The 25,570-nt window shown below is 62.5% G+C and overlaps 1 protein-coding gene across 1 annotated transcript; it reads right to left on the bottom strand.

Moving 5' to 3' along the window:
* Positions 1–1,664: 1,664 nt before the first annotated feature.
* On the bottom strand, positions 1,665–25,160 carry LOC123351352 (syntaxin-binding protein 2-like). Its single transcript, XM_044990643.1, has 20 exons — positions 25,028–25,160; positions 23,500–23,565; positions 22,041–22,090; positions 20,938–21,019; positions 20,263–20,339; positions 18,013–18,091; positions 16,865–16,968; positions 15,565–15,713; positions 14,756–14,840; positions 11,099–11,229; positions 10,845–10,952; positions 9,832–9,889; positions 9,273–9,338; positions 8,523–8,603; positions 8,053–8,188; positions 6,289–6,395; positions 5,715–5,804; positions 2,953–3,038; positions 2,382–2,539; positions 1,665–1,826 (listed from the first exon to the last, which is right to left on the bottom strand). The coding sequence occupies exons 2-20, from the start codon at positions 23,534–23,536 to the stop codon at positions 1,747–1,749; spliced, it is 1,764 nt and encodes a 587-aa protein (XP_044846578.1). The 5' UTR covers positions 23,537–23,565; positions 25,028–25,160; the 3' UTR covers positions 1,665–1,746.
* Between the last annotated feature and the right edge of the window lie 410 nt (positions 25,161–25,570).

The following is a 25,570-nucleotide window of genomic DNA, read 5'->3' as shown; positions in this document are numbered from 1 at the left end:
GGGAACACACTGGTGAGCCAGCCTGGTTCCTGGCTCTGCATTTGTCAGTGTTCAGTGAGGCCTGGGGGCCTTGGCATGAGCTGGCTCCTGGTCTGCCAGCAGCACAGGGCCTTGCTGCTTCCTCAGCCTCTCACGCCGAGTCCCTCTTTGCGGAGGTCAATGGCACTGAGGCCATAGGTGCTGACGTCTGCTGGTGCCGGTGGGTGCTGACCCCCCCGCGCCTGGCCCTGCCCTCACTACACCCCAGCCCTACCCCCTCCCACTCATGCCCTGCCCCCATTCGAACCCCTTCCCCAAAGTCCCCACCTTAACTCTGCCCCCTCCCTGCCCCTATTCCAACCCCTTCCCCAAATCCCTGCCAACCTCCACCTCCTCCCCTGAGCGCGCTGCGTTCCCGCTCCTCCCCTTCCCTGCTGGAGCTTGTTACGCTGGCAAGCACTGGGAGGCAGGCAGAGGAGTGGGGACGCGGCCCGCTCGGGGAAGAGGCAGAGGTGGAGGTGAGGTAGGTCGGGGGGAAGCTTGGCTGCCAGTGGGTGCAGAGCACCCACTAATTTTTCCCCTGGGTGCTCCAGCCCCGGAGCACCCACAGAGTCAGCGCCTATGACTGTGGTGGACTGGAGTCCCATTCCTCCAGTCCCCCTTTGTCCTCTCCCCATGCGGCGTGAGGGCCTTCCCTGCAGCTCCTACCAAATGGATCCAGAGGCTGCTGCCGCCAAGTGCCCTGCCCCGAGCACCCCATCCCTTCCCTCTGCACCTTGTTAGCCCATTACAGCGCCCTCGCCAGGGGTTCCCTGTGCGTGCCCCCCCCCCGGGGGCTGCAGGCCTATTGGGCAGGTGGGATGGCAGCCCCCCCTTTCCTCCCCCCGGGTGCTGGGACTCAGGCCTAGGAAACATTAAACCCTGCACAGCTGGAATGGGGAAGGGGTTGGTTGCCATGGAGCTGGGGGTATTCATGCTGGGCTGTGGCTCTGCTGAGGTTAGTGGGGTGCTCCAGAGAGTTCAGGCTCGGCCGGAGCTGTAGGCTGTCCCCCAGGTCTCCTGGCAGCCTGTCTGTGGGTGCGCACCTTGGGGGCAGGCCTGCCCCTCACCCTGGTGCTGGGGCTGACGTTCCTCTCTATCCTCCACCCCACCCCCCAACAGGACGTCAGCCTTTACTTCATGCTGTGGGGCTGCCTGCACGTCTACCAGCGCCTGCCCGACAAGGCGGAGGACGTGTGCCGCGTCCTGACGCACCCGGCGGGATGGTGGGCCAGCTGACTGGGCTGACCGGGGAGCCCCTCATCTTCACCATCAAGGCCAACCGTGACTGCACCTTCCTCAAGATCTCCAAGTCGGACTGGTGTCCCCCTTCCCCTCCTCCTCCTGTGGGCAGGCTCTGCCCACCTCCCACCCCACTTCCATCTAGACTGGTGGCCCTGCCCTGGCCAGATTGGGGCTGTGTCCCTTTCCCCACCCCCATTAACCAGCCAGTGGGGCAGATGTCTCTTCTGGAGCGTTTTAATTGTGTGTCCCCAATCCGCCGCCCACCCACCTGGCAGCCGCACAGCAATTATCCAAATGGGCTGGCCTGCCCCCTGCCCTAACAGCCAAGCAGCCCGGGGGTCCCCCCAGCCCCTCTCCCATCCCACCCCCAAGAACCGACACCACAGCCAGGAGTAGGGGGGAAGGTGCCTTGTTGAGAAAAGCAGGTGGAGCTGGGGGCAGCGAGCTGTGGGGGGCAGAGTCTCTGGGAGGAAGGGGCTGCTTCTAGGCCTCCTCGGGGGCCAGCTGGTCGAGGGTTTGGACGTCATCCAGGAAGCGCCTGGGGGTCAGGATGTGACTGGAACCTGCGGGGGAGACAGGTGGTTGGCAGCGGTGGGCACAGTGGGGGAGGCATGAGGCTGGCATCACCATCTTCCCCATCCTTGCAGTTGGATCCTGCTCTAGTGCAGCGGGGGAGGAGACAGCCCCTCCTACCCACCGCGGCCTGGCACCGCACCCCTCGTGCCGCTGTACCCTGCATGGCCAGGCAAGAATCCACCCGCTGACAGTGTTCCTCACCCTTGGGTCTTAGAGGGGTGTGTGCAGGGGGTGAGCCATATCCCCATGGGTGTTCCTGGGGGTGTCTGACTGGGCCCCCACACATGGTCCCTGGGCAAGGAGAGCCCTGGGGAGCCAGAGGCCAGGAGATCAGGTGGCTAGATACAGGCCATGTGGGGCTGCGGGCAGGTGGGGCCAGCACATCTGTTCCCAGGCCCACCGGATGCAGGAGGACAGAGGGTGGCACGGGGGCCCTGTGGGTGCTGGGCAGGTGGTTCTAGGGTGTCCGCCTCCCAGAGGGTCCTGACTGTCCCTGACCTGGGCATTCCAGCCACCCTCCCCCCAGGACTTGCCCCACTCACCGATCACCACGTCCCACTTGCCCTCGCTGGCCTGGGTCACTTCGTAGGCGCAGCGCATCTCAGACATGGACACCCCACCCAGCACGTAGATGATGAGGCGCTGGCCCGTCGGGTTCTCGGCCGCTGGCTTGTTCTTGTGCCAGTGCCTGGAGTGGGGGCTGGAGGGAGAGAGGGGCAGTGTGGATACCAGGGGCTCGCTGAGGGATGCCAGATGGAAGGGCAGGGCCCCGAGGAGGCTGGGGGGCAGGCCCTGCCCAAGGCCGTGGGACAGGAGACCCAAAGCAGGCAAGAGGGAGTAGGGGAGGGTGGCACCTGCCCTGGGCTGGGGGTGCTGTCTAAAGCTGGGCCAGTCCCTTTCCTCCATCCTGGGCCCTGGTGTGCTGAGGGACTGCTGGGGGGCGGGAGACATGCTGAGAGGGGTCCAGGGCTCCAGGCTCTTGGGCACCCCCTCCCCTGTAGAGGGCCGGGTCCTGGCCACGCACTCCCAGGCACAGAGGCTCCTACACCCTGGGGGGGAGGGGGGAGGATGTCAGGGCTCTGCCCCCCACAGCCCAGCCAGGCTCAGCCTTACCTGACAGCAGCCTGGGAGCTGGTGGAAGGGACCGGGTCTGAGAGGAAGGGCCACAGCTCCCTGTCCAGTCTGTCCTCAGTGATGTCCTGGTGGGGAGGGCAGGGGGAGGGCAGGTCAGCAGGGGCCAAGCAGCAGGAACCTTGGACCTGGTGGCCAAGCCAGGCCCCACTGGGGGGAAGGGCTGGGACAGCTCCTCACTGAATGATTGACAGTCCCTGGGGGGAGCAGCCTGGGGCCCCCTTTCTGGGGTGGCGCATGGGGAGCCAGCAAAGAGCACACAGACTCCTCCAGTGATGCCCCCCCATCTCCCCACATCCCCCTCAGCTGCTCAGTGCCCTGCTGTGAACTCCCCACCCCTCCATCATTATGGGGAGGGCAGAGACCTCCTGCAGCTGGATCCAGGGCCCCTCACTTGGGGGGGGAGGCTGCCCTCAGTGCCCTTTCCCTGCTGCAGGCAGATCCAGGCCCTGCCTCTTGCCCCATGAGGTGTGTCCCAGCCACGCGGGGGCCCAGGCTGTGATACATCCGAATGCCACATAATAGGGGCTTTTACATGAATCCGCTGCGTTGACTTGGACAGGGAAGCTTAAGGCCTGACGAGCTGCAGCTGGCGCTTGGGTGGGGGCAGCGCCCCTGATTGGATTAGCCATGGGATTGAGGCTACCGCAACTGCCTGCTCCAAAATCCCACAGGAGGAACCATCACAGCGCTGGAACAGGGGCCTGGGAGCCTCCCGCCTGTGATCTACCAGGGACAGGAGCTCGGGCTAGGGGGTTAATCCTTGGCCTGGAGGATCCCCAAGCCAGTAGGCTGAAGGCAACTAAATGTGCTCCCCTCACCCTCTTGAGGAGTGCCCCACAGGGCAGGGCGACGAGGGGCTCAGGCCCCAGCAAGCGTGGGGGGAAGGAGCGACCATGTCACCTCTCACAAACTAAGCAGGTTTGGACTCAGGCAGCGCTTGGATAGGAGACCTCTAAGGAAAAGCCACTGGGTGCTGGGGGGTGCTAGTGAGTCAGCAGAGGGTGCTCTGTGACCCCAGTGCGGCACTAGGGGGCGCTGTACTTCAGGGAGTGGGGGGGAGGGCTCAGCAGGGGGCGCTCTCCCTGGCAGTCAGTGCTGGTCCCAGTGCGGCGCTAGGGGGCTCTGTACTGCAGGGAGTGGGGAGGCTCTGCAGGAGGCGCGCTCCCCGGTCAGTCAGTGACCAGTACTGTGCTGCAGGAGTTCGTTTTTCAGATGAACGACAAACAGCTGCTCCTCACTGGAGGTTAGGCCAAGGACCCTGCCGGCCATTCAGATTCCAGTGCCAGCCATGACAGTGTGCTGCCTGGATCCCCTGCACTTCCAGCCCTACACACTGATCACCTGCTGCCCTAGACTCAGGCAGTGCTGCTGTGCGGCTGTTAACAGCTGCCTGCCACTCCTCAGGAAGAATTCAGCCCCGGTGAGGGACCCCTGTATAAAACGCCCGTGCCCCCCACCAGAGGTGGCAGCATCTCAGCACCGGGTAAGACAACTCCCCAACACTCGTCTCTATGATTTAAGACCCCGAAGGATGGCAGCAGGAGAGGGCTCTCTGGTGAGCCCCTCACATGGCTAGAGCCTTGCACAGATACAAAAATGTGGATTTGCATCAGCCCGCGATCCACGAGCCCAGTGGTCTCCAAACTTTTCTGATCGCACACCCCCTGCCGCGCTGGCTCCACCATTTGTGCCAAAGCAAAAAAAAAAAAAAAAAAAGCCATGTGGACTCCCAGCCGAAGCGCCTCTCCTGCCGCGCACCCCCAAGGATCCTCTTGCGCACCCCACTTTGGAGACCACTGCACTAGCCGTCTTTTACCTGTATCCACATCCTCACCAGCAGCAGGATGCGCTCACAAGGGATAGCGGGGGGGTGGGGGGAGGGGAAGGAGGTCTTGCAGGGAAGACGCAGCGCGAGGGTGGGGACTGAGGTTAAGGGGCAGCGTGGAGGAGGCAGGGTCTTGAGGAGAAGGGGTAGCATGGGGGTGGGTGTCAAGAAGGGGCAATGTGGGGGCGGGGTCTCGAGGAGAAGGGGCAGTGTGGGGGTGGGGTCTCAAGAAGGGGCAGCGCGGGGGCGGGCTCTCGAGAATGGGCAGCGTGGAGGGGGTGGGGGCAGCATGGAGGGGGTGGGGGCTGGGGGGAAGGGGTGTCTTATCAAGTGATGTTTCTGGGGGGTCACGAGCGATGGTACATGACAGCAGCAGAGCATATTGCATCACAGGGGGTGGAGGGGTGGGGCGCTGGTATGGTGACCAGACAGCAAGTATGAAAAATCGGGACAGAGTGTGGGGAGTAATAGGTTCCCATATAAGAAAAAGTCCTGAATATCGGGACTGTCCCTATAAAATTGGGACATCTGGTCACCCTTGGTGCAGGGGCCCCACCCGCTCCAATCCCAAATCCTGCTGCCCAGGAGCTGGTGGGGAGGCTGGTGCTGCTCGACCTGCAGGACAGGAAGCAGCGCAGTGGGGCAAATGGGTGCCGGACAGCCACTGGCTGCTGGCTGGCGGCCCCGAGCGCGCTGCGCCCCCCGGGCTGCATGAGCCGGATGCTGTGGGCCAGGCGCTGCTGGGGAGTAGAGACTGACCTGGTTGTCTCTGCAGCCGATCCACTATCTGCAGAAATGGTGCGCGGATATGCAGGGCTCTACACATGGCTGACCCCAAACCAGCCCCACCCCCTTGGGCCCAGCCTGCCAGGTGTGACCCCCCACCCCCAAGGCCAGGAAGCAGATGGCCAGGTACCTCCATGACGTCCTTGAGCCTGGGGGTCCAGCGGGAGAGGTGGTAGGTGGACTCCAGCCGCACCTTCCTCTTGGGTTGCAGCTGCCCACTCTGGGGGAGGAAGGGAGAGGGGGTGAGAGGCAGCAGGGAGGGGGTGTGGGATGGGAATGGGGGCAGACAGGGAGAGCGCGGCCTATCTGAGTCGCTCCAGCCGGGCTGGCAGGGGAGAGGCAGAGAAAAGAACAGAATGGATCACTGAGCGAGAGAGAGAGGAGGGGAGAGAGACTGGTGGGAGGACAGAGCCGCTTCACCCCATGCAGTGGTCACCAGCTCCAGCTCCCTGGCGATCTGAGGTCCTGACCCCCAGGGTCCTCTGCAGGGGCAGAAGGGGTCACCCCAGATGGGGAGTAACTCAGGGGTCACCCTCATATGGGGAGGGCGTCACCCCACTGTACAGGGGCAGAGGCCACCTCTGTGGTGGGAGTAGGTCACTGCCATAGGGGGACACCCCCAGGATGTCCTGGGCTCCCCTGTGCAGCACAGATCTGCCCCTTGGCATGGGTACAGCTACCGGCCCCTGGCCCCAGTCCCTTACCCCAGGCATGAAGGAGGTGCCCAGGAGCTCCATGTTGCGGATGATGTCACCCTGCTGCTGGATGCTGGCATGCTGGATCAGCCTGCTGATGGCCTCCGCGCTCACACCTGCATGGGGAGAGACAGGTCAGCGCTAGCACCCCTGGGACGCACCCACAGCCCAGGCACATTCAGTCTGTGGCCCAGGAGTCCTAGTTCCCTGATCAAATCCTGAGATCCTGCTCTTCCCACCCCTCTCAGAGCTGGGGATAAACCCAGGAGTCCTGGCTCCCAGCCCCCTTCTAACCACTAGACCCCACTCCCCTCTCAGAGCTGGGGGTAGAACCCAGGAGTCCTGGCTCCCAGCACCATCCGCTCTAACCCACTGGATCCCACACAGTTAATGATTGAATTCAGGTTCTTGCTGCTCCTGCCTCCACAGGTTCTCTCAGCGCTGGGGGCAGGGGTCTCTCTAGCTCCCCCCGGCAGTGCAGTGGGAGCCCCCCTCCCCCTGATCTGGGCTCCCCCTTCTGCGGCCAGTCAGGTGCAGTGTCAGAGCCATGGTCTGGCTCTTTAAGGCTGTGAGGCCTTGAGCTGGAGGGAGGGCAACCCCCCCAAACCATTTACTGCTGCTTAGTGCAGAGGGGGAGGCCTGGCAACTCCACAGCACCCCCTGGCCAGGAAACTGGGCAGCCAGAGGAGCCACATGAGGGCACCTGGCCTGGGCAATGGGCGCAGGGGCAGTGCCTGAGCAGGGTTACAGGAAGGGCCCCGGAGCAGGGCCCTGCCCCACCGAGCCAGCATGGGGCAGGAACCGATGGGGGACGAGGGACTGTGCCAATGTCAGGGTCAGGGAGGTTCCCCAGGCCCTGGTGAGCTGGGGGAAGGGGCTGGATGCAGCAAGAAGCAGGGAGCTGGTCCAGGGAGGACACAAGGGGTGGGCAGGGAACTGGTCGCAGGGGGCTCAGAGGCAGAACATGGTGTCTGAACAGCCTGCAGGAAGTAGGGCCGCCCAGAGGATTCCGGGGGCCCGGGGTCTTCGGCAGCGGGGGGCCCTTCCGTTCCGGGACCCGCCGCCAAAGTGCCCCGAAGACCTGCGGCGGGAGCCCCCCCGCCGCCGAATTACCGCCGAAGCGGGACCCGCCGCCCGGCCTTCGGCGGTAATTCGGTGGCGGGGGGGGGTTCCCGCCGCGGGCCTTCTGGGCACTTCGGCGGCGGGTCGCGGAACAGAAGGGGCCCCCCGCCGCCGAAGACCGGGCTGCACTTCGACAGCGGCGGGTCCCGCTTCTCCCCCCCCGCCCGGCCCCGGGTCCCGCTTCTCCGCCCCCCCCGCTTGGCCCCGGCCGTCGCTTCTTCCCCCCCCCCCCCGGCCCCGGCCCCGGCCTCCGCTTCTCCCCCCGGCCTCGGCCTCTTACCGAGCACGTCGCCGGCAGGGCCTGAGCTCCGTCCCGCTCAGAGCCGCGTGGTGAGGGAGCGGGGATGTGAGCTCCACGCCGACCGGAGGCAGCTGCCCCGCCCCCTCCCCACGGCGTTCTGAGCGGGGCGGGGCTCAGGCCCCGTTGGAGCTCCCAGCCCCGCCCCCTCACCACGCGGATCGGGGCGGGGCTCAGGGGCTCGGCCGGAGTCTCGGCGCTTGATGCGCCGAGGCTCCAGGAGAGGGGCGGAGGCGGGAGCCCTGGCAGGAAGGGAGGGATGTTCCCCCTCCCTGCAGAGAACGGGCCGGGGGCCGCTCAGGGTGTGTGTCGACATCCCCCCAGTGCTGCCCCCTGCAGGCCTGTGGCGTTACCGTTGTTCAAGATGTAGAGCAGGATGATACGGAGCTTGTCGTAGGCCGGCACGCTGGGGTCCAGCAGGACGGGCACGATGATCTTCACGGGGTTCTTGATCTTCTCCCCATCCACATCCATCCCCATGGCCAGGTCCTGGGGGGCGAGGGAGGTGCACACACAAGGCCCAGGTCAGGCCGCTCCGCTTCCTCCCACCCCCGCAACAGGATGGGAGACGCGATGGCCCCATGACCCACAGCTCGTCTACCCCCTGTGCCAGGGCCCCCTCCTCCCTGGGGTCGGCTCCCCCTGGGGTGCGCAATGTGCCTCCAGAGAGTAACCTGAGCCCCATGTCCCCTTTCTGCACCCCCGGTGCTGCATGGTGGGGCTGGCCCTGGCTCCAGCGAGCCTGTGGGTCTGAGACCCCTTTCTCCGGGCTGAGTCATGAGCCAGACTCTGCCTCCCAGCCAGGCTCTGACCACAGACCCACCTGCTCCACGCCGCACAGCTTCTCCACCGATCCTTTGAAGTGCCGCATGCAGTGCTCAGCCAGGTTCAGGTGTGTGGAGTACTGCGGGGAGAGACCGGGGCACGGGGGAGTTTACCGCATCACCGGCTGGTCCAGAGCACCTGCACCCCCCAACCCCCAAGGAGGGCCCCTCAGCCAGAGGGGCAGCCCCAACCGGCTGTATAAGGCCAGTATATAGGGATTGTTTTGCCCAGCACTGATGTGCAGCCACCTCTGGGGTGGAGCGGGGCAGCTGGAGGGGAGGATCAGGAGGAGGAAGCAGCTTCCAAAGCAGCCCACGGTTTCTCTGTTAGTCACCACGAGGCTGGGGGCTTGGAGACCAGCAGGTGTCGGGGTACCTGTGCCAGTGGCCAGGAGCTTTCCGTTGGCACATGGCCCAGTGGCACCAGGAGTGGCTCCAACGGGCTAGTTTGGAAGCCCACCAAGGCCCTCTCCCGAGAGCTGCAGCAGCAAGGCGTGGGCATTACCCAAGGGCTGCCATTGCTGGGGCATTGCTGCTGCCCATGGTGCCACACAGCACCTGGGGGGGAAATGGCTCTGCCTGATGGGACAGGTCAGCAGCTCTCATCAGGCAGTAAAGTAGAGTGCCCCCGAGTGCCCTGCTCCCCAGAGAGTCCCTACTGTGCCTCACCAGCCCCACAGAGCACCCTGCCCCCCATTACCCCACTGAATGCCCTGCCCCCTGCCCACTAACAGCTCCAGCGCCGTTACCTTGTTCAGCTCTTTCTGGTACTGGGGCAAATTTTTCACCATCTGGGACAGGTCCTCGATGTTGGCCTGGAGGGAAGCAGTGGTGAGATCCCGGCCCCTCCCAGCACATGGAACCCCCTACCCCTGCAGGGCAGAGGCCTCGCCTGGGCCAGGGCGGGTCACTCAGGCCACACATGGCTGCGGCTTGGGTTAGACCTGCTTTTCCCAGGCGAGCTGGAATGAGATGGGAGCCCCACAACCCGAGCGCCCCTGAGGTGTAAAGCGGCAGCAGGCCGCGGAGATGCCAGGTCTGGCTCCCTGCAGCTCTCCCTGCGCGGCCCCGATCCTGCTGTCTGACCCCGCCCCATGGGCCCCTGCCCTCCCCCACTGTGGGGAGCTCCAGAGCTCTGGCTGGGGGGCAGGGGGCTCCACATATACTTCTTAGCCCGTTACAGGTAAACCCTGGGAGCAATGGGACAGCCCCCCCCCCCGCCAAGGCCTCCTGGGGCAGCAGAGCAGCCCCTCCTCCCCATCAGTGGCAGTGGGATGGGTCCCCCAGTCCCGGACTCCCCCACCGCACCTTGTCCATGGTCAGCCTCTTGCTCTCAGAGAAGGTGTGCAGCAGCTCCGTCACCTTCCTGCAGCAGGGAGAGGGGTCAGGCCGGAGCCAGGCACTGCCTTCAAGGTAGGGGCGCCCTGTCCTATGCTACAGGGGATAGAGTCCCCATCCCACGGGCACCAGGGTTTTTTGCCTCGAGAGCCTCATATGGGGCCGGGGGAGTGTGGGGGGCTCTTCCCAAGTTACTCCAAGGCAGAGAGTTCAGTGCACCTCTGGGGGCTCCTGGCGCCTTGCTGGGTGGGTCTGGGGGCAGCAGCAGGCCCAGTAGGAGGTCGGTGAAGGACTCCCTCAAGGGGGCTGTGAGGCGCATGGGGAGATCCTAGGATCGGGGGAAGACAGTGTCCAGGGGGATCCCCGAGAGGAGCTGCAGACAGTGGCTCTGGAAGGGAGCGCTCAGGGGTCCTTTGGGGAGAGGGGCTGGGGCCAGGGGGTCTCAGCACTCAAAAAGGAGCATGTCTGAGGGACGGGCCCCAGCACTGGGTGGGAGGGGGAGGGGGAGTCCTGGCAGTGAGCAGGAGAGGGGTGTGTTGCGGGGGGGTGTCCCTGCACTGGATGGGAGAGGAGTGTATCCAACGGGGAGCGGGGTTCCAACACTGGGTGGGAAGGGAAGGGGAGGGGTGTGTCTGAGGGGGCCCCAGGGTGGGGAGGTGTGTGTCTGAAGGGGCAGATGGGGGAAGTCCCAGCACTGGAAAATAGGGGGAGGAGTGTGTCAAGGGGGTGGGCTGTCCTGGCACTGGGTGGGAGAGGTGTGTTCGAGGGGAGAGGTTCTTGCAGTGGGTGTGGAGGGGAGGGGTGTGCTGAAGCATGGGGGTGGGTAGCAGATCCCAGCACTAGGCATTGGTTGGGGCACAGAGCGGTGTATCCTGGGGGGAGGGGGAGATGGGTTCTGGCCCTGGGTGGGGCACGGTGGGGAGTGTCCAAGGGATGGGTCGGGCACTGAGGGGCGTGTCAGGGGCAGGGCTGAGCGCGCTCACTTGGAGACGTCAGCGATGTGCATGTGGCGTAGCTGCACCCAGAATTCGTCGTCTTCGTCCAGCAGCGCCTCCTTCTCCCGTGAGTCGCTGGTCCCCGTTGTCTCGTACCTGCGGGGGAGGGGAGACGGGGTCAGGCTGCGGCACCCCTCCCCCAAGCCTGGGGGCTGCAGAGCAGTGCAGGTGCCTGGGACACATCCCCCCCAGCCCGCCTGAGGAGGAGTGCGGGGTGCCCCCTGCTGGCAGCCAGGCCCTACTTGTAGGTGTCGTTCTCGATGCTGAGCAGGTCGTAGGCCATGGCCTGGTAGGTGAGCTCGTGCAGCAGTGGGGACACCAGGTCGAAGCTCCGGTCCACAATGAGCAGCTGAGAGCGGGCTTTGTCGGGGCCCTGGGGCAAAGGAGAGAGACCCGTCACCCCCTGCTCTGGCGGAGGGGTCCTGGCTTGGCTTACATGGCACAATCCAATGGGCCCTGGTGGCCTGAAACTTCACCACTCGCCCTCTCTGCGGCCCAGCTCCCAACCCCAGGGGAAAGCCAAGAGACACCCCCCAAGCTAGCTGGGACATACCCTGGGGTCCTGACCTGACCGGCAGGGAGAGCTCCCCACCCAGCTGTGCTGCAACGCCCCCTGCAGGGATGGGCCACCTGCCCCTCGTGCAAATAGCAATGCCCCCCTCCCCCAAGCATGCTCTCTGCTCGTGCCTCTCCACCAACGGGAGCATGCCCCTTTCAAGGCAGCCCCCCAACTACCCCCTGCCCCATATGCTGTGTGGGGCGGGGGGAACTACACCAGAAGGCCCTGGCTAGTCTATCGTTAACCAACATCAGGCCCAGAGACTCTTTGATACAAGGTCCCAGAGGGGGACAATGGGATGTTATCCCGATGCCCCACCTTGCATCTGAGCTGGGACCCCATGTGAGCCTCTAGCTCCCCGCTCCCAGCCTGGGTGGCCCCCAGCATCCAGTTGGACAGAGACCACTCAAATGGTCAGCATCTCAGACCCACATCATGGGCGGGCTGGCCCAGCCCCTGCTCCCTGCCTGATCAGCATGCACTGCCCTCTTGGCGCAGCAGGTGGCGATAGGAGACCAGCCCTGCGCTCCCACGGCGGACGGCTCTGAAACCAGCTCCAGCAGCCCCAGTGGAACCCAAGCCCACCCAGGAGCACCTCAGCAAGGGGCTGCGTCTGCTCTTCGCTGGGTAGCACAGACAGTCTGGGGAGCGGGGAGCGGAGACGTACAGCCCCTGACGCTTCCCCAACTGTCCCACCTCAGTACATGGCCCGATTTTCAGCCACACTTGGAAGCAGAACCTTGGACCAGTCACCACCCACTCGCTGGCAGGTCTCCACAGTCTCTGGGTAAATGGGTTGAGGTTAGGGTGACCAGATGTCCCGATTTTATAGGGACAGTCCTGATTTTGGGGTCTTTTTCATATGTAGGCTCCTATTACTACCCCCCATCCCCGCCCTGATTTTTCACACTTGCTCTCTGGTCACCCTAGTTGAGGCTGATGGGGAAGCGCCTCTCTTGGAGGAGTATCTGGCCCCCACCACTGTAGCACTATCATTGCTTCATCCTGCCTCCCCCCAAACCATGCACGTGGGGCTGGGCAGGGCTGTCACCCCATTGCAGAGGGGGATGGAGGCCCAGAGAGGCTGGGTGACTCACCCAAGGTCACACAGGGAGTCTGTGGCAGAGCAGGGACATGACCCCAGAGCTGAAGCCATCATTGCTCTCCAGACCTACCCAGCCTGGGTGGGTTGCTATGCCCCCCACCTCTGGACTCTGCTCACACCTTTGCCAGTTAGGCTCTGCTGGAGGGATACCCGACTGCAGATGGGGCCTGGCTTAACCATCGGGTCACCCCACCTTGCCCAGAGCAGAAGGGTTTGAGTCAGCACTCCCGGCCCTGCGGTGGGCGAGCTGTCTGGATTCTATTGATGGGGGCTGGGCAGTCAGGACTCCTGGCTCCTATTCCTGCCTCTGCCACCTACTCCTGGCACGCTGGTCCATGCCTCAGTTTCCCCCGGGTAACATGGGGATAGTGCTTACACCTGTGACAGGGAGGCTTGGCAAGAGCCTCAGGAATATCCCTGGGGGGATTCACAGGAGTAAGAACAGCAGGGTGTGCACGGAGCAGGACTTTGTCCTCCCCAGCACCGCCCAGCTCCTGAGAATAGCACAGATCAGACAGGGGCTGCAGGCTGGAGCCAGCTCTGCTGCAGCAAGTAGCTCCGGTGGTTAACAAGCATGCTGTCAATCCCTTCCCTGTGTAGACGGTTTGGGCAGCCAGGTGTGCGCGAAGCCGTTGCTTGCTTCTCAGCCCTCCCAGGCTTCCCGCGTGAACAGCTGATTTGCGGGAAGCGGGCAGGGGGGGGGCGAGAAACGGGGCGGAGCACAGGTGAGCTGGGGCTGGGGTGGGGAGCTGGAGCACCCACGGGGTCGGCGCCTAAGGTGCCACTTTTAGGTAATATACTGAGGGGGAGCGGCTGCTCCCCCCAAACTAAGCTCTTGGGTCACTTAAACTTACCAGTTGTTAAATTTAGAAGCCCTTTTAGAACTGGTTTTCCCGCACAGGACAACCGGTTCTAAAAGGGCTTCTAAATTTAACAACTGGTTCCCGCGAACCGCCTCCAGCTCACCACTGTGTCTACATGTAAACCGCTGCAGCTGCGCCGCTTCAGTGACGCCGCCTTTCTCATGCCCCCGAGCGACGCAGTTACACCGACCCAATTGCCTAGTGTAGACCAGGCCTCAGTCTGACCTTGGTCAGTTCTCAGACGAGAGCTCCCAGCTTCCCTCACTTATCCCCCAGCTCAAACCTTCCCAACTCTGTGTTCTCGAGCTGGGGGCCCTGCTCCGATTCCCTGCTGGGAGTGTCCATCCAGGAGCCCTTGGAGCTGGCACGGTCTTTCTGGCTCCTAAGCTGATCTGGGTTGGATTCTCTTCATTTCACCAAGACAGGGAGGTGACAGCCCCTCACACACCATGATTCTTACCTTCCCTGAGAGTCCTTCCCCCCCATGCCCCGCCAGAGAAGCCATGTAACATATAGGGGAAACTGAGGCATGCACTGGCTTCATAAAAGATATTACAAACATTCCCAGTTGGCCACAGGTGCACAGTCTCCCAGCAGCTCGGCAAAGGCTGGAAGCAAGAGCAGAAACAACAGGAGGGAGAGATCTGGGCAGGCTTTGGATTTTACATCACTTTGCTTCTCCTAGGGGGACAGGAACCTCTGAGTTTCTTGTGCGAGAATCCAGGGCGGGGTGGGTTTGCAGCTCCCCTCTGCTGGGGGTGGGACGGGGACGGCAGAAGCTGGGGGAAGCCCACAGGCCAGGGCTGACTTGTGGCTAAGGCTCAGGAGAGCTGGGTTCTAATCCTGCTCTGGCAGACTCCCTGCATGCCTCAGTTTCCCATCTGTAACACAGGCTACCCCACCTCCCCTGGGAGGCTGAATTCACTAGTGAGGTTCCGATACCGTGGGGATGGGTGTAGGCGCACACACAGACAGGAGTGTCCAGGTGTGGAAGAGGCTCCGTGTGCAAAGCTTAGTTCTGTGATCAAACAGCCCTGTTTATAAACAGAGAGATTGTGCTGGGCACACACTTCCCAGGCGGTGCCTCGGTTTCCCCATCTGTACAGAGGAGATAAGGACACTGGCCTTTGTAGAGCACTTTGAGATCTGCCCAGGGCCAGTGTTAGAGAAGGGCTGGGGCCATTAGTCCCCACACAGGGAATGCTATTGTTCTGCCAACCCCTCAGGATCTCCAAGCAGGTCTAGACCCCACCCCTCCCCCAGCCAGGATCTCCGAGCAGGTTTGAAATCGCTCCTCCTTCCTTCTACTTCTCATGTGCTCCCCCCGCAGCTCTGTCCCAGGGCGAGGGCACGGCCGGCACAGCTCACTCACCTCTCCCATGCTGGGCTCGTATTCCTTGAACACCTTGAGTTTGGCCAGCACAGCACGAGCAAGGTCGAAGTTCTCTTCATGGTCCCTGCAGCAAAGACAAACCCTATGGGTCAGAAACCTCTCCTCCCGCAGGGGCACACACACTTCCTGTAGGAGATGACCAGGTACCCTTCTCCCGCTGGGCACACTCACTTCCTGTAGCGGATGGCCGGGTACCTCCCGGGCACACTCACTTCCTATAGGGGATAGCTAGGTACCCCTTTCCCCGGGCACACTCACTTCCTGAAGCAGATAGCTGGGTACCCCTTGTCACAGTGTGGGAGAGACAAGGCCCTGCACCCCCAGCTTCCTGCGACTCACCATGACTCTCAGCCAGCCAGTAAAACAGGTTTGTTTAGTTGACAGCAACACAGTCCAAGACAGGTCTTTCAGTACAGACAACAGGACCCCCTCAGTCAGGTCCATCTTGGGGGCGCCAGGGAGGCCATTTTCCCAGCCAGCTCCAAACTGAAACTCCCTCCAGCCAGTCTCACCCAGCCTCCCCCCGACTCCTCCTCCAGCCTTTGTCCATTTCCTGGGTAAAGCTCCTGGCTCCAACCCCCCTCCTTGTTCTCAGGTTACATGCTCAGGTATCTGGCCTCAAGGAAAGTCTCCCATCCCCAATGCAGACAGTCCCAGCAAAACTCCCCTGCAACCTGCCCAGGTCAATACTCCCCTCTCCCTGCTGCGTCACAGGCACCCACGCAGTATTCAGAGAAAACATTAAGAACATTCCCACTTCGTCACACCCCTTCCCCCGGCACACTCACTTCCAGTAGCGGATGGCTGGATACTCCTCCAGGGTTTCACACAACGCGGCAATCTGCTCTGCCAGCATCTCCTGCTCCTTCTTCTTTTCCAAGGAGCGGTAGGGGCTGAACCAGATGTGGAAGGTCTGTGGCCTGTCCAGGGAGTACACCTAGGGGGCGAGGGGAGCAGAGATCAGACCCTGGTGCCAACTGCTGGCAGCCAGGCCAGCTGTGCCCCATACCACGACCCTAAGATGCGCTGTTGGACCAGACCAGCCTGGCAGAGCCATAGCGAGCCCCTAGTGAGGGAGAGCCCTTTGCCAGAGCCACTCCTGTTGTGGCAGAGGGACAGCGGCCCAGAGATTCATGCACCAGCCTGGGATGAAGACTCCCCGGCTTCAGGTCCTTACTGAGCTGCAGACTCCCAGGTGCCCTCGGGGTGTGTCTCTGCCCTGGAGAAGTCAATGTTGGGGGAGGGGGCTTGGCCATGCTTCTAGTCTGGTGAAAGCCCCAGTGTAGCCACGGGCAAACCTGGCATCAATGCGCACCTGCTGTTGTCGCTTATTTCACTGGCCAAACAGAACGAGCCATTGGGGCAAACGTGCTTGGACACCAATAAAACAGTATCGGCCATGAAGGGTTTGCTGGCGCAACGGGACGGGTGAACCAGCAAAGCCTCCTGACGGACACTCAGCTTATACCAGCCAGAGCTTCTCTTGGCACAGCTGGCACCGGTACCCCAGATGAAATAAGCTACAGTGGCGAAAGGACTGCTTGGCCAGCATATCGGCATCTACCCAGGGGCTCTGCCACCACAGCTGCATCAGTTACAGGGGGGATTTTTTCTCTCGTCTCCGTGACAAACCCAGACCAACAAAGCTTGTGTGTGTAGACCAGGCTCATGTCGCTCTGTGCCTCAGTTTCCCCATCAATGCAATGGGACTGACAACACAGCCCTCCCCTCAGGGGCATGAGGGGGGAAATCCACTGACGACACAAGGAGGGGATGGGGCGGTTGGGCAAAGGGCAGGCGTGTGGAGTATCGGGCTGTCTTGCAGGCCTGGTATAAACCATCAGTAAGAGCTGGTAAAGCCGGGGAGGCAGGGCCCTCCTCCCCCAGACATCTAAGCCAGCGATTCCCCGTCTCACAGGGTGTGAGCAGCCGGCTAGTCCCTGCTGCCCTGTGCTGGCGATAAACCCAGGGCCCTAGAAGGGAAAGGTTCCCCCCCACCCCCCAGCCACGTTGAACACTAAGGGTGGGGTGTCGTACGTCACCGTCTGCCCCGCAGCCCAGCTCCTCCAAAGCCCGGCCACCCCTCACCTGGCTCTCGTAGGGCAGGAAGACCACGTTGATGTCCTTGAGGGTTTTGATGGCCTTGGTGACCCGTGACTCCCTCAGCTCCTTGACCAGAGGCTCAGGACAGGCTGCAAGGCAAAGGCAGTGGGTGGGGGTGACAGGCACAGGGCTCAGGACCCCCAGCACAGTGCCGCCCCCCCAGACAAGGCCAGGATGGGCACAGCAGGGGCAGTAGTGCTGCACACCTGTGGGGAACCTGGGCAAGCCAGCAGGGACACACAGGAGTCAATGATGAATCCAGCCCCACCAAACCAGAGTCACGCCGGGTTCTCGCCTTCTGCAGCATCAGCAGCGAGGGGGGGCCACAATCTCTCCTGTGCAGCCCCGTCTCACACCCTCCCTCAGCCCCTCCACAGGGGGAAGTGACTGGAGTGTACAGCTCAGGATGATGCACAAGGAGGAACGGGGACTTGGGCTCCCCCTGCCGCTGTAATGGGCAGGGGCGGCTCTAGCTTTTTGGCCGCCCCAAGCAGTCATGCGCGGGAGGCGCCCCGGAGCCGCGGGAGCAGCGGACCTCCCGCGGACATGACTGCAGAGGGACCGCCGTTCCCGCGTGGCTCGGCTGGACCTCCCGCAGCTGCGGACGGCTCGCGGGTCCGGCAGCTCCGCTTGAGCTGCCGCAGTCATGCCTGCGGGAGGTCCAGCCGAGCCGCGGGACGAGCTCGTCCCGGGGCTCCGGTGGACCTCCCGCAGGCATGACTGCGGCAGCTCCGCCGACCCAGCCTGCCGCCCCCCCCGGCAGCAGGGGACGCCCCCTAGATTTGGCCGCCCTAGGCACCAGCTTGTTTTGCTGGTGCCTAGAGCCGCCCCTGGTAATGGGGAGAAGCAGATGTGACCCTGACACACTGGGTATTCTGGTGGTGTCCCATCCCCCCACCCCAGTTGGGACTGATGGGAATGGTAGCCAGAGGCCGCCTTTCTGGGCGCACGCTGTTAGCCGTGTTGGCTGGAGGCAGGCCCGTGGGGGAGAAGGAGGGGGGAAGGGGTAGGTGGGGTCGTTCGGTCTGGTCTGCTGGGGCACTGGCCTGCTGGCAGAGAGAGACCCCCCCCCACCCCCACTGTGCCGCTGGCCAGGCTCCCAGCTGGGGAATCCGCTGCCTCCTGATACTCACGGCTGATGAAGAAGACGTGAGCCGCCTTGTAGTTGAAGGTGGGGGTGCCCTGGAAGTCACTGATCAGAGCCTGCACTGACTGCAAAGGGGGAAGGGGGTTGTCAGCACCAGCCGAGGCCCCTCCCTGCTTCCCGAAGGGCCCAGCCCATGCCCAGCCCCTGGGGACTCAGGGTCCAGCATGATGCCGTCAGGAGGTGGGCTGGTTTTCACCCCCCCTGGCTCTTGGCTCCCTCCCCACCTGGAACAGGACATGTGCCCATGTGCCCGGGACAGCCTCAGGGCCCAGCCCCGTCTCTCGCTGGCACACAAGTGTCCGTGCTCGGCCACAGACGGGACCTGGCATTGGCCTTGCTGCTGAACTAAGTGGGCTCTGAGCAGTGCCCAGGGAACAGCCGGCCGAGCAGCAATCCCAGGCAGCCGCCATCAGGGCCCGCTCCCTCCCCTGGTGCCACACTGGGCACCTGCAGCTTTGCCACACCAGCTAGCCAGGCAGGGTGTTCGGAAGCTGTTCAGACTCCGTGACCGGCATTGTGACAGGTGAGAACCTGGCTGCCCGGTTGTCACGTTATTGACGTGAACAGGGACCATATAGAACATGGTTTTAGTGGAACCAAATCTTGTATAAATGCGGTCAAATATCTAAGACAAGGTTGTGGTTTGCTGGTTATGGTTATGCTAGCTGTATATGTGTATCATTTTTGTAGTTGAAGTTACAAATATTGGCTCTAGACTGTGTGTATTTCAAACTTCTGCCATGCTTCTGGGTGCCACCTCACACAAGTTGGTGTTAGCTCTGCCTAGCCTGCTTGATGGCTCATTAAGGATCATCAGCTAAACAACTGACCTATTGAGAGAAGGCAGATATGCTTTGAGACTCAGCAAAGTATGCAGGGACTTGCCTATGTGACTCCAGACTCCATTTTGCTGTCATTTTCCACAGTAAGAACAAAGAGGTGTTCTTACACCTGGAAAAGACTATAAAAGGCTGATGCCTCATCTCCATCTTGTCTTCAGTCCTGCTTCATACTTCTGGAGGGACTTTGTTACAAGGAAGCTCTACACAAAGGACCGAATGACTCATCCCAGCTGTGGATGTACAGTACTCCAGAGACTTGATTTGAACCTGCAGTTTATTCTATCACTGCTACAAGCCTGAACTAAGACCTTTGCCGTTACTGTATGTAACTGATTCCATTTGACCAATTCTAGCTCTCATCTATATCTTTTTCCTTTTATGAAAAAACCTTTAGATTTTAGATTCTAAAGGACTGGCAACAGCGTGATTTGTGGATAAGATCTGATTTATATATTGATCTGGGTCTGGGGCTTGGTCCTTAGGGATCAGGAGAACCCTTTTTCTTTTATTAGGGCATTGGTTTTCATAACCATTTGTCCCCATAACGAGTAGCACTTGTGGTGATACTGGGAGACGGGAGTGTCTAAGGGAATTCCTTGTGTGACTTGTGCTTAGCTACTGGGGTAAGACCAAAGTCCTCTGGCTGGCTGGTTTGGTTTGCCTTAGAGGTGGAAAACCCCCAGCCTTGGGCTGTAACTGCCCTGTTTTAAGCAATTTGTCCTGAATTGGCACTCTCAGTTGGGTCCCGCCAGAACCAGCATCGTTACACCAGTCCCGAGCCCCAGGCCCCAGCTCGCAGGCCTCTACTACAGCGCTCCATCCGTGGGCAGCACCTGTGGGTTCTGGGCTGCACCATGCTCCGCCAGTGCCCCCTGCCCCTGGTCTCCCTCCACTCACCTCCCTGCAGCAGACGCAGGAGCCTCCTCCCCCACAGCCCCTGCTACGTGAGCCTCTGCCTCAGCGATTCTCCTTCCCTTTGAGTCTCAGCTGAGGTTAGACTGACCAGATGTCCTGATTGTATAGGGACAGTCCTAATATCTGGGATTTTTCTTCTATAGAATCCTATTACCCCTCCAACACCTGTCCCGATTTTTCACACCTGCTATCTGGTCAGCTTAGCTGAGGTTGCCTCTCTCCACCTGCTGCATCATCCCATCCAACCCCCATGGGACTGCACTGCGGAGAGGTCCGTGGGACAATCTGTGCTTCCCGTGGCAAAGAACACGAAGCCCAGCTCTGGGGAAGCAGCCTCTTGGGGGGCCCCTACTAGCCCCATTCCCATCCTGAGGTCGTGCTGCGCATCCCCCCGGACAGCGCCACCTCCAGGCAGCACGAGGAGCTGCCCCGGGGTCTCCCCTGCTCCCCATCCACCTGCCCCAGGCCCGAGCTCCTACCTTCTCCACAGGGCTAAGCAGGTAGATGGCCTCCAGGCTGGGGATTGGCTCCCGGCACTTGTCAATATCTTCCACAACTTGGGGAGAGCAGACACTGGGTGTGGGTCAGTGCATCCTAGCCACCCACCCCAGCTGCTCTCCACCGGGATGGGGGGAGGGAAAGCCAAGGGGAACAGGGATGTTCGCTGGCAGCAGGCTGGGGGTTTCTGCAGGCTACAATGCAGCAGCTGCTTTGATGTGGGGCCATGGGCTGCGATGCTGCCACAGTACGGAGCAGGGAGGGAACATCCCTGTGTACTGTGCTGGGGGCACCCCGCTAGAGCCCTGGCTCAGCTCTGTGCCCCTCAACCCCAGGGCTCCTCCACCCTGGAGCAGGGAGCCAGCATTCCCCCTCCCCAGCCAGGACCCTGCCTGCAGCGTGGGGGAGGAGCAGCGAGGAGTTAACGGGAGCTGAGAAATGCGCTGAAGAGGTTCCAGGGGCTGAAAGCGCCGGGCTAAGGGAACTAGAGCTGGCTGGGAAGGTACCAATAGCAAGGAGGGCATCTAGGGGGCTGCAAAGGGAGGAAACTAGATGCAAACGTGAATGTAGACAAGTCAACTCCCCAACTGTGAGGTGTGTCCAAGGGGGAGGGGAGCCCTGGCGGGGGGATCAGACGGGAGGGAGGGCCCACTCACGTGTGATGCCTTCGTTCATGATGTCGGACATCTTGCAGCATGACGAGAGGATGCGCGTGCTCGGGTGGTCCATGATTAGCACCTGAGGTAGCGAGAGGGGAGCTAGTCACTGCCCTGAGCCCAGCTGCCCACCATCATCATCCATGGCACAGCCAAGGGAGCAGAGCGACTGCTAACGGCAGAGCCGATGGCTCCCGGCCCAGCCCTTCCACAGCAGAGCAGCAGGGCCGTTACCAAGCCTGCACTTGGCTGAGCTGACCGTGCTAAGGACTGCGTGAGGAGCGACAAGGAAAGCGGCTCTGAGCAGAGTGGCTGGTATGAGATGTAGGAGACGGAGACAAACCTGGGACCCCCGGCCATTCGGAATGGCTCTACCCTCCTAGACTGGAGGAGATCAGCCTCTTCGCCCAGGTGACAGGGTGAGTGCAAGAGGCAGGGACAGAACCCAGGAGTCCTAGCTCCCAGTGCCCTGCTCTGATCCACCACATACCCGGTCCCCAGCCCTCGGACAGAACCAGGATCAGGCATGGAGAAATGGAATGAGAGGAGTCTCCATGTTCCCCTAGGAAAGCCCTGTAGGCCATCGGCCCAACATCTCCACCACCTTCCTTCCGTGCCGAATGAACTCATTGCTCTGTGCAGCCCAGCATCCCTCTGTACCAGATCCAGCCACTGGGAAAGCTAGTCCCCTGTGCTCCCTCTGCCGCACCGGCCTAGCCCACTGCTCCACACACCCCAGCCCAGTCCATGCCAGGGGCTCAATAACCTGCCTGCCCAATGGTGCATACTGCCCCCATGCTTGGCACTCTCCTGTTCCTCCTCCCACCCAGGCTGGCTCACTGGGCCCAGTGGTCTGATCCGGTGGGGGGGGGGCGGATATGGGGCTAGCTGGACAAGCTGGGTCTGATCCAGCACAGTGGGAAGACAGACATACCCAAGCCTAGCTGGGGATGGATGATGGGCTAGACAGAGCAGGGATCTGATCCAGCCTGGAAAACCTCAGGTTCCTAATGAATCCCAAGAGGCTGGAGGGGGAGGAGCACAATATATGGATACAGCATATCCCCAGGGGGACACCAGGGCAGCAGGCCCGGCCGGCTTACCTTCCATTCTCCTTCCTTCTTCACGCTGCGAAAGACAACGCTGAAGATCTCTGTGAGGGAAAGAGACGGGGATTAGTGGTGGGGCTCGGACAAGATGGCTGTGCCCTGAGCCAGGACCCACTGGCTAGTAGAAAGACCCCTCGGGGAAGTGGCTCAGAGGCTGCTTTCAGGCCAGCTAATGATGTGCTCCTAGCAGAGCCCCCAGTCACCGACCGTGGTGGGCTGGCAGGCTAGATGGGCCGTGGCTCTGATCACCTTTCCTTTCTGCCAGGCCAGATACGAGCGCAGCTGAACTAAGGATCTGACCCCATGCAGCAAGAGACAGGGCCGGCTCTAGGTTTTTTGCCGTCCCAAGCAAAAGAATTTTGGCTCCCCCCCCGCCCCCAGATCCCTGAGCTCCCCCCCGCTCACCAGTGCCCCCCCACCCGCACTACCTGCAGCCCCAGCACTGGGCTCTCTCTTCCGCTCACCCACCCACACCCCCTGCCATCCCAGCACTGGGCTCCCCCCCAAACGTGGGATCCGCTAACAGCACACGGCAGCCGAGCCCTGGCCTAGCTGCGACTCTGTCCCCATGCGGGTGGAGCTTCTGGGCGGCGTGGAGCGGGAGTACTTCCAGGTGGTGATGCAGCTGTGGGGTGGCGCGGAAAACGTGGCCTCCTCCCTGGGCTTCGCGGCGCTGCTGGTGGCCGAGGTGGATCAGTTCGTGCTCACCGCCCTCACCTCTGACATGCTGGTGGCCGAGGACCTGGAGAGCCCCCCAGACCTGCTGCTCTTCAGCCTCACGGTGCCCTGGCCCAGCCCCGGCCTTTTAAACCCCAGGTGTGTGGTTTGGATTTAGCCACAGGCCCCGTCCACTGCAGCCTGGGCTGGAGATTCAGCAGTGGCCTGGGCTTCTGAAGTAACGCAGCCCTCACAGCAGGTCAGGGTGTTGTGAGAAGACAAGGACTAACAAACACCTCAGAGTCCAGCATGCACAAGGCAGCAGAGGCCATGCTGATCGAGTGTCAGGCTTTAACTTGTTCTCTCCTACATTACAGCTATAGCCTAGGCCAGCTCTGCGATGGGGCTGGGCTGAAGCGTACTGCTTCACTATGGTACAAAGTGGCTATGATGTCATTTTTCTCCTCGCACGCAGCCATTACCCGTTCTGACAGGCTGTTTATAACACTAAGATTACTAGTTTTCAGAGGTGGTCAATGGGGAGAGGGAGGGGCGCAAGATGGAAGTTTCGCCTAGGGCACAAAATATCCTTCCACTGGCCCTGGTGGGAGTCACCCCAATGGAAAGAGATGCTCCCCCAAGGTGCAGCTCTTATGGCAGGGGGCAGCCCTTGGGGGTGGGGCAGACACCCTCCTTCCCCTTCTGCTGTGTGACAAGCAGGTGATGGGGGAAGCTTTCTGCTCCGACTGACACCTAATCCTCCCCAACTGGGCCCTGCCCCCGGCTCCGCACTTACTCTCACGCACCACTGCCTTCAACCCGGATGGAGCCATCTTCGCCTCCTGTCACGTCCACTCGAGTCCTGTGGGGGGAAGTGGGATTCAGCTGTGCATGGGGCAGGGCTGGAGTCAGGACTCCTGGGTTCCGCCCCTGCTCTGTTCCTGCCCTTGTGCGCGCCCTGGCCTCTCCCTGCCGTGCTCTGGGGAGTGTCTGTGACCCCTCACAGATGGATGGGCCCAGCCCCCCCTAGTGTCACTGTCGGATGGGCCCAGCCCCCCCAGTGACTGATTTCAGTATAAAGCAACTGAGGTGCTGGTGGGTCGATGTCTGCAAGGCTGATGACGGCCGAACACTGCAGCCCCCCACTTCTGGCGCTGCGGGGGCCAGGCCTGGGCACCCATGGGCAGGCGCCTGGTGACAGGGCCACGCAGGTCCCCACTGAACCCCCACCTGGTCATGTGGGGCGCAGAGGGAGGCAGGGGCCTCGGGCAGGCTTAGAGCGAGGACGGGGTTCGGGTAGTGGGGCCTCAGCCCACTCCGGTCAGAGCCCCACCCCGAGCTGCAAGTCCCCCCTCCAACCAGTGCCCCCCTCAGCTGTGTCCCCGCACCTCCACCCAGCCCCCCCCAGCCAGGCCCCTCGCCCCCCACCTGCACCCAGCCCCCCAGCCAGGCCCCTCACCCCCCATCTCCACCCAGCCCCCCCCCAGCCAGGCCCCTCGCCCCCCACCTCCACCCAGCCCCCCAGCCAGGCCCCTCGCCCCCCATCTCCACCCAGCCCCCCCCCCAGCCAGGCCCCTCGCCCCCCACCTCCACCCAGCCCCCCAGCCAGGCCCCTCGCCCCCCACCTCCACCCAGCCCCCCAGCCAGGCCCCTCGCCCCTCACCTCCACCCAGCCCCCCCCAGCCAGGCCCCTCGCCCCCCACCTCCACCCAGCCCCCCAGCCAGGCCCCTCACCCCCCATCTCCACCCAGCCCCCCCCCCCAGCCAGGCCCCTCACCCCCCACCTCCACCCAGCCCCCCAGCCAGGCCCCTCACCCCCCATCTCCACCCAGCCCCCCCCCCAGCCAGGCCCCTCGCCCCCCCACCTCCACCCAGCCCCCCCCAGCCAGGCCCCTCGCCCCCCACCTCCACCCAGCCCCCCAGCCAGGCCCCTCGCCCCCCATCTCCACCCAGCCCCCCCCAGCCAGGCCCCTCGCCCCCCACCTCCACCCAGCCCCCCCCAGCCAGGCCCCTCGCCCCCCACCTCCACCCAGCCCCCCAGCCAGGCCCCTCACCCCCCATCTCCACCCAGCCCCCCAGCCAGGCCCCTCGCCCCCCACCTCCACCCAGCCCCCAGCCAGGCCCCTCGCCCCCCACCTCCACCCAGCGCCCCCCAGCCAGGCCCCTCGCCCCCCACCTCCACCCAGCCCCCAGCCAGGCCCCTCGCCCCCCACCTCCACCCAGCCCCCCAGCCAGGCCCCTCGCCCCCCACCTCCACCCAGCCCCCCAGCCAGGCCCCTCACCCCCCACCTCCACCCAGCCCCCAGCCAGGCCCCGGGCTGTACCAGGAGCAGGAGCGGGTTCGATGGAATCTCCTTCCCTCACTCGTCACTTCGGGCAGAACGTGCTGGGCAGGCCTGAGCCGCGCACACAGTCACTGGGATGGACTGCGCCACTCGGCAGGGAGCTCAGTCCCCTTTAGTGGCGGGAAAATATGGTACAGTCCCAGCAAGGGTGACATTGTCCTTGGAGTGGCCAATGGGGGGAAAAACTGGTTGGATCCAGTTAGGACTGGGCCATGATAACAGTAAACAACAAGATGGCGGTCACAAGGTGGCAGTTCAGACTCCATCTTGGATTGCTGCTTTAGCTTTACAAACTACACATTGAATTTAATAGACACATATTTTAACAGACTATAATCCTATAACAAAACACACCCAGCAGTATAAACAAGTCATTGTCTGTAGGAAATGTTAGTTTGCACTGACTTCACTAATGCTTTTTATGTAGCCTAGTATCAGAGGGGTAGCCGTGTTAGTCTGGATCTGTAAAAGCAACAAAGAATCCTGTGGCACCTTATAGACTAACAGACGTTTTGCAGCATG

The sequence above is a fragment of the Mauremys mutica genome, chromosome 17 (genome assembly GCF_020497125.1).
Source record: "Mauremys mutica isolate MM-2020 ecotype Southern chromosome 17, ASM2049712v1, whole genome shotgun sequence".
Lineage (NCBI taxonomy): Eukaryota > Metazoa > Chordata > Testudines > Geoemydidae > Mauremys > Mauremys mutica.
The sequence above is the reverse complement of the archived record's forward strand: the minus strand, read 5'-3'. Positions and strand labels throughout refer to the sequence as shown.